The sequence below is a fragment of the Helianthus annuus genome, chromosome 14 (assembly GCF_002127325.2).
Source record: "Helianthus annuus cultivar XRQ/B chromosome 14, HanXRQr2.0-SUNRISE, whole genome shotgun sequence".
In the NCBI taxonomy this organism is placed as follows: Eukaryota; Viridiplantae; Streptophyta; class Magnoliopsida; order Asterales; family Asteraceae; genus Helianthus; species Helianthus annuus.
The window spans coordinates 105,026,216-105,034,890 of record NC_035446.2 but is presented as its reverse complement, the minus strand read 5'-3'; the positions used below and the strand labels follow the sequence as shown (position 1 = coordinate 105,034,890).

General features: G+C 33.7%; 1 protein-coding gene across 1 annotated transcript; it reads right to left on the bottom strand.

Moving 5' to 3' along the window:
- Nucleotides 1-1,395: 1,395 nt before the first annotated feature.
- On the bottom strand, nucleotides 1,396-4,470 carry LOC110908904 (polygalacturonase QRT3). Its single transcript, XM_022153903.2, has 3 exons — nucleotides 4,198-4,470; nucleotides 3,729-3,956; nucleotides 1,396-2,443 (listed from the first exon to the last, which is right to left on the bottom strand). The coding sequence occupies exons 1-3, from the start codon at nucleotides 4,336-4,338 to the stop codon at nucleotides 1,403-1,405; spliced, it is 1,410 nt and encodes a 469-aa protein (XP_022009595.1). The 5' UTR covers nucleotides 4,339-4,470; the 3' UTR covers nucleotides 1,396-1,402.
- Between the last annotated feature and the right edge of the window lie 4,205 nt (nucleotides 4,471-8,675).

The following is an 8,675-nucleotide window of genomic DNA, read 5'->3' as shown; positions in this document are numbered from 1 at the left end:
TTGGAAGAAAATATTGAACACATGTATTACACGGCTTAAGTAAATATAATGTTATATACTTAATAGCAAAAAAAAAATATGCCTTTTAAAAACCATTTAGTGTTCGCTTTAAAGATAATTTTGTACTTTATTTAGATAACCCGCTTGTAATTTTCGTCTTCTAAGTTATATACTATAAGTACTTGTACATGTGATTTGATACTTTATTAGTAATTATTGTTTATATCCAAATAATATATTTTATCTTAACGAATATATATGGTTAGGGTAAAATGAAAATTTCTACAAGTTGTGAAAACTTAGATAACTTGGCCTTACAAAAAGTTTTTTGAATTTTTTACAGGGGGTGTGAATGAGCGGTTAGAGACTCAGGGCGTTAAACTTTTTGATTTTGGATTCAAGAGGTTAAAACCACTAAAACATAGGGACTCAAAAAGTAATTTACTATTAATTAAATTTGAAATTATACGTTTCTCTAACTATATTAAATAATATTATACTTATTATATTATTTGATACTTTTATATTTGTTATAGATAATTATTAATTAAAATTGAATTTATACGTTTATCTCTAACTATATTAATTAATATTATATTATATTTTGTGTATAAAAATTAATATGTAATATTATTATTAAAAGGGAGGAGGCACCAGAGAGTGACACGTATACAAAAAGATTTTTGTTTATTAGTATAGGAAGATTTAAACAATTAATAATTAAAATTAAATGAATATATTTATTAAATGACCAAATAATTAAAATAAATAGTTTTTTAAAGTGGACCTTTTTTAAGAGGTCCGGTACTTTTTAAAACGTATACATTCAAAACGGATTTACAAGTTACTAACGGTTAAAAGAACAACGTCACAAAACCTTCTTTTTTTCTTTTTTGTATCAATGGTTTGTCCTGGAATGAGTTTAATCAATAACAATGATTTAAAAAACCCGACAAACTTAACTGTTTGGATTGGCCGGGTCAATCCGTTGTTAACAATTCAGTTTGGGTCACATTTAATATATTTCAAGATCACTATTTGCGATAGGTTTTTGATTGATAAACATAACTACATATAAAAAAATAAACACAAAAATTTATAAAACAAGTTAACTAGGCAATTTTCGCTTACATGTGTGGTTAGTTTGATTAGATAAGTGTCAATCCACATAGAAAGATTGTAGTTTAGACCCCGCCCATTACCTAGTTGTCTAGTAGTATGATACGTGCCCTCGTAAGTGATGTTAGTTCATCATATTTATTTTAAACAAAACTGTTAAAAAATATGTATAGTTTAACCACACATCATGCAATTAATAAAATCCAATTGTTACACCAACAAACAATGTAAAACTCATTTATATATATTTAGTTAAAGTATAATAAAATAACGCCCTTAAATATCATAGATTCTGATCAACCAAAAACCAAACAGTCCCATTCATTTGTTTTTCTGTCTCAACCACAACAATGTTCCCACTTACATTTGTAACCGCATGTCCTCCCATCCCATTTATTCTCAATGCACTATTATAAACCGAGTATTGAACATGACTTATTCTGTCCGGAAAAACCAACACTGGCGAGAAGTCCGCTCTCCACACAGTCCCGCTTCCGGTCACCGCCAACTTCCCAACCGTAGATTTCATCCTCATCCCGCCTATCGCATTATTTTGATCGATAACAACTTGATCAATGCTTGTGAACTCCCCGTCTAGTTCCACGACACTTCTCGAGTCACCAGTGAACATGTTGTTAATAATGTTGAGGCCCGATATGCGACCATTAACCGACTTCAAAACAATGTTACCTCCTCCTAGAAAAAACCCGTTGGTAACATGAATTTGCGTCGGGTCTTCGATAACAATCGAGTTGTAATCCAAGTAACAGTTATCCATCCGGATTTGTCCTGATTTGATCAAAATCCCAATCCCACCAAAAACTGTAGCCTTGTTGTAACAATGTACCCCGGTGATTATGTTAATCTGACTCCTTAACACAATCCCGATAGCGGCTGAGAAGATAACGACATCTGTGACCGCATTGTCGTTGCTAGTGAGATCAATGGCGGTCCCTATGAAATCACGCTCACGTTGGTCCCCACCGACGTTAAGGATCTCTCCCATGAAGCAACTAGATATGAAGGTTTCGTGGCCTCTCTCGACTAATATTCCCTCGGTGACGAAATGTACGAAAAAGCAATTGGTGACTCGAGTTCGGGCTGAGTCAACCACGAGAAGGCCTCCACTTATGTTACTTGAATCGAAAAGGATGTCACGAAGGGTGATGTCTTCGTAGTATATTGGTTCGTTTCTTGTTTTAATGTCGGAGAGTGTGTCGTGTGACTTGGTTTTCGAAGATTTTAAGGAACTTGGCGAGTGTAGTTCGATTAGGTAGCCGTCTGATGGATATGTGTTAGATGCTCGCAATGTACCGCCTTGTATCTATAACGTTTAAGTGTGTTAGATGTCAACCGAATAAATGTTGCATAGTTAAATTGAACTTATTGAAGAGAACATGTATAAAATGGTTACAAAATGAAATATGGTTATTGGATTTTATCACCCCCAACCATTGGTTATTGACCGTTGTCACCCCCAACTGTCACTTTGACGTCCGTCACCCCCAACTTAACACTTAGTGTGTTCTGTCACCACGTCGTTAACTGATTACTAACTTTTGATCATGTTACTATACTTTTGGGGGTGTCATAGGGATATTTGGAAGGTTTTAGGGATCTTAGACACCTCCAAAAGTATAGTAAGATGATCAAAAGTTAGTGATAAGTTAACAACATGGTGACAGAACACACTAAGTGTTAAGTTGGAGGTGGCGGACGTCAAAGTGATACTTGAGGGTGGCAGCGACCAATAGCCAATAGTCAGGGGTGATAAAATCCAATAACCCAATGAAATACTAATGTTTCTTATTATATGTATTATATCATCATCAAACTGTAGTAATTTCACATTCGTGACTATACGTAAACTTCTTAAAGGTAAAAGTGATAATTAACAATTGGTATATTTGATAAAAATATAACCAATAAGGGAAGTGGTAGAGAAAGAGAAAGAAACGGACACGTAAATGATATTGTGGGTGAGATTGGATGAAAGCATGTTTTAAATACCGGTATGAATCGGCCGGTTATACCGGTTAAATCGGATATCGGACACGAGTCCGGTACGATAAAGGCCGGTAAAACCCGAATACGGTATGTCTTATGTATTGGCGGTAAATCTGGTTCTACAGGTTCAAACCGTTGAACCGGTTTGCATTATCTTAAGATTTGATTTCTTAATTTTAATAAAATACGATATTAAGGTAATATTGATCTTCCATAATTCCGGTAATTAACCTAGTGTCTTTTATTCCAATATTTCATGCTTAATAGTTTACAATAAAAATAATTGTATTTAGATAAAACTATGTTTAGTTACATAAATCCGAGTTGAGATTTGAATGTTTTTTGAGATTAGTTTGTATTTTATGGAATTTATAGGGTTAACTAGTAACCCGGTTTAACCACCCGATACAACCTGGTTCAACCGGTTGAACCATTTTAGAGCCTAACCCGGTATGACTTAAAAATCGATTTTTAAAACATTGGATGAAAGTAGTAAAAACATCCGATTGTACAACTGACTCTATATTTACAAAACTAGACACAAAATTAAGTTGACATGACACATCAATTAAAGAACAAGAAGGGCTAATTTAGTAAAATACCACTAAGTTGCCGGAATTCGGAGGAATAATAATGGGTTTAGAGATCCTGAAGCTGCCACCTTGAAGGTCAACAATAGCGCCACCCAAATCGTTGACTCCGGGCAGCAACTGCTGCCCATTTCCGACTGAACAAGCGTCGGTCACCGCGTCAATAACGGCCACCGTGCTATCCTGCGCACCACTCGGGTCTGCTCTATACCCAATTGGGTAAAACACCCTTCCCGAACTCTGTTGGAAAATTCATAAAATGAATATTCAGCGACAGAACTAGAACTTTTTAGTTGGAGGGCCATCATAAGGTTCTTTACTATCCTGGTTACAATTACGGGGTCTGACGCATGTTTTTGTTACCAAAACTCGAAATTTTATATTTAAAACTTTAATAAATTACGGTGATTGGTGGTCAGCGGACCCTTTTGACCCACTCTGACGAGCAGTGTAGGTGTACTTCAAGCACTAAAAGATGTACCTTGACAAGATCGAAAGAAGATGACAGCTGAAACGAGTGTTGTTGAAGCTTTGTTTTGAAATCATAAAGCTTCTGTTGCCTTTGAGAACAATTTGCTTCTTGTAACACCAAAACCAACACCAATAAGCAAAATGGCCTCATTTTTTAACCCACGGTTCAAGCCGTCATCGAATCGGTTGCTAGTCTCGAACTGTTGATCTGAGATCAGGTTCAGGTTTAGGGTCGATATTGTCGGGTTGCGAGAAGAAACAGGAGATGAAAATGAATGAATGTATGTGAAGTAAAGAGTTTGGCATGTTATATAATTTTAGTTCTTGTTTTTGTCTTTTTCTTTTTTACTTTTGTTATATGGTATGAAATGAAGAACTAGGGGTTCTACTGTGTCATCTCAACGCCATTGGCTCCTTCCGATAATATCAAACAACGAAATAAAGGCATCATTACTCATCATTTATTTTGTTGTGAAACAACTTAACCTATTAGCAATATGAAGGGAAGAATAAGAAAATGAGATTGTAAATCTTATTGATTGATCTATATTCACCATACACAAATGCCATTATACATATAGGCACATACATTAATATTAAAGGAACTAAAGAGATAGAAGTTAGATAAGTTATGTATGTGGAGAGTCACAATACAACTTAACCTATTAGCAATATGAAGGGAAGAATAAGAAAATGAGATTGTAAATCTTATTGATTGATCTATATTCACCATACACAAATGCCATTATACATATAGGCACATACATTAATATTAAAGGAACTAAAGAGATAGGAGTTAGATAAGTTATGTATGTGGAGAGTCACAATATAAATGATACATTCATAACACTCCTCCTTGACTATCCACATACCTTTAATACGCTTGGTGATGCTGCCTCGTTAAAAACCTTGCTAGGAAAACCCAGTGGGACAAAACCTCAGCTAAGGGAAAAAGAGTGCAACGCGTATTTTCTCCTCCTGATACTTTTGGATCAGGTATGTTGCCTCATTAAAAAAACCTTACTAAGAAAACCCAATGGGACAAAACTTAGTTAAGGGAAAAAGAGTGCAACTTGAATAAGTCTCCCCCTCATTTTAACATGTATCCTTTAAGTGACATGTGTCCATCTTCCTTGAAAGTCGAACAAAGCTTTTGTAGCCAATGATTTGTTGCTTGATCCCTTAATGTGCACGACTGTGTTTTGTTACATTCCTGCATCTACAAGACTAACAAAACTTCTTTTGATGGGTTAGTAAAATATAATCAAATATCGTTTATACCTGAAATATTTCCTTGAACTCATTCCAATGTCTCTTTACTTGACAAAGTTTATATCATGACAATAAGCTCAAGTAAAAGATATTATAACCATACATAGCTAGCAAAACATATTAATGCACTTATGCATTTAATGATGGTACTTCTAGAATGAGAATCTCTACTTTGGTAGGAGATGATAATAGTCATTTCTTATAACAAATGACTTAACAACCTTTAACATACTTTAAGGTTTAACTATGTCCATACTAAAATATCCAAACATCATCTTCTGGATGTACTTGAGGGATTAATAAAATATAATTACATATATACTCGAACTGCAGTTCGAGTAATAATTAGACCGTGCCAAGGTCATTAAAAAATTCTCCCTCTAAAAGCTCGACAATTCCTCTCAATGATGCCTAGACATCATTACTGTAAATTGCGATTATTGTGAACTTTTAAAAGTAGAATGTTCATAGAACATGGCTAATTTAATCAAACTTATATCCCTCTTTATGCGAATATCTCGAGTTGTACAACACTCGTTTCGACTATTTAGTCCATGCGTATTTTGTCAACTTCATACAATACATTCTTGAGGTTTTGACATCATTCAAGCTTCTAGCATTATCAATCCCTGAGGGAATTCTTTCCATTTTATCCAAATATGCATGTGCTTTCACTCTTTAGAAGTTTTGCTACATAAATTTTCGCATTTAACACATTGATATCTATATCATATGCAAAAATGCCATAAACACTAGCTTTTATCTCCAAAATCCATATTGTACCATGTTTGTACACTATGTACATTGAGTTTCCATAATAACCAGGTACACATTTTCTAGGTATGTTTATTGGAGTATTGGTGCACTATTGTTACATCCATAAGGTGTTTCAATTAACCTCTTAAGCACTCAAATGCTTTAGGATACTCATGGGGAGTTCCAATTATATTCAATTCGATAACATATATAACATGTATATGTATTCAGATCTGAATTTATATAATACTCATAATATTCTCGAGAACTTATTTTATATGACTTAGTATCAAGTGATACATAACTTTCATAAGACGCGTGTCAATTCTCTTTTATATATTACCAGACTAATAAGATATTGGAAAGTCAATGCATCCACCACTGAAGAATACGTTTTCTCATAATCAATCATAGGTATTTGTGAAAATTCTTGTGCCACCAATTTTGACTTATATCACTTAATTTTATTTTCACATGATTCGCGTAAAAGACACTTTTGTATCCAACATATTTTACAACTTTAGTTGTATGGACTGTTGGTCCAGAAACTTTCCAGTTCATTAGAGAACTAAACTCTGCCTTATTTGCGTCTTTCTATTTTTGGCCAATCATTTCTTAATATTCATTCATAGGCAGATCTTAAATCTTGATCCTTATCATTTAATCATTTTAAGCGCTACATTATATACAAAAGTATAACGACGTCGATTTTTATTTCGATTCCATACATATGTTAGACATGATACAACTTATCGAGATCTCTTTATTTTCAGGTACCTGAGGTTCTTCTTGAACCATCATGTCTATTGTCTCGTCTGTAGATCTTATTACTATAACCTCGACTTGACCATCTTAATTACTTGCTCCAATTTTCGAGGAATTTTATTATTGGAATCGACTAGTCTACCACGCTTCAGGCGTGCAATAGCCTCATTACAAAATGTGTGGTTGTCCTCTTGGACACAAATATAACTGGAGCATAAGCAGTTGATTATGTGACTTACTTAGTCACTCTATTTAGGTCAGTGAACTTGTCTGGTAAATTTGTTCTTTAATATTGGTAAATAAATTATACTTTAAACTTCTAGTTTATAGTCTGAGGATCAAGATGACATGATAATTCATTTCACTTTTCACTTTCCAACTGCTTGTTATCTCCCCCTAATGTTGGGAACATTCATTCACTAAAGTGAAAACCAATGAGCCATAAACGAATTTCTCACTAATGGCTTTAAGTATTTAATCATAGACGATTATTTATACCCAACATATTCTCAAACTTTTTAGAAGTCCCATCTTTGTGCGGTGTGGTGGATGAGTTTCAATATATGTCGCACAACCAAAATCGTTGATGAGACATATTTGGTTCCTAACCAAAAACCAACTGTATGGGGAGAACTATAACTTATTGGCTTGATGTGAATTGATGGTACTATATAAAATTACATGTACCTAAATGAACTTTTGCTCATCTCATGATTACTAGCTTTGTAACCAATAGTAGACGTTTATTGATCCCAATAATACTTATTCCAATGATCGTTAATAACTTGGGAATCAAATTCACAATTATCAAATAAAAATACTAATCCGGATTAATATGCTTGCTATCACATTAGCTAAGCCACAATCACACAACCTTCAGTTTGTGGATTTGATAACCATTTAGACGATGCATCGATTTAAAAAAACTAAATGGTATCATTTTGGGATATGCATATCCTTTAATCGCTTCCATAATATTTAGGTATACACACCCTCGTTTATTTTGCAAATATATAATTTCCCTTGAGAGCAAACATTACATGCTAATTATTATCTTGAAGAATCTTCTAGTTCTTCATTATGTTTCACATCATCATTGACTCGATGTGGTCTAACCGGTCATGCCAACTAATTAAATAATTATGATCCATAAACTCCTGGTTTATGATCGTATGCGTATTACTTGCTCGTATGTAATACAAAACGTATGATACGAGAGAATATACTATAACTTCAAAGTTAAAACCATCTCATTATGCAATCACTCCTTAGTTTGCCACTTCTGGTGGTCCATCTTATTATTAAAATGACCATCATTACAATTCTTAAGTCATTCTCATCATTACAAGTTTGTCAATTAGGTCCATCATTACTTATACAATGATTAATATATAATCACATTCACTTTTGAGAATGGAGTAGAACCAAAACAAGCTTCATAGTTTTTCATTATTTACTCGGTCACATGAGTATAAAATCATTTCATTTTTTCATGACTCTTATAATGATATTGCTACTTTAGGAGCATATGTCTCAAGTGTGACAAATGAAAAGAATTTAATCAATTTTTCCTTGTAAATAATGTTCTCTTTGCTTACCATCAATTGAGAAGTAGCTGAGTCGTATAAGATTATTCAATCTTATATCTTACGACCTTTATAACGATCATTGTATGGTCATTGCACTATTAACATG

Excerpts from the sequence above, each read along its gene's own strand:
- LOC110908904 (XM_022153903.2), bottom strand. The coding sequence starts at position 4,338 with ATGAGGCCATTTTGCTTATTGGTGTTGGTTTTGGTGTTACAAGAAGCA. Across the intron at positions 3,957-4,197 it reads CTTCTTTCGATCTTGTCAAG|AGTTCGGGAAGGGTGTTTTA; the intron begins GTACATCTTTTA and ends ATTTTCCAACAG. Across the intron at positions 2,444-3,728 it reads CGAATTCCGGCAACTTAGTG|ATACAAGGCGGTACATTGCG; the intron begins GTATTTTACTAA and ends TAAACGTTATAG.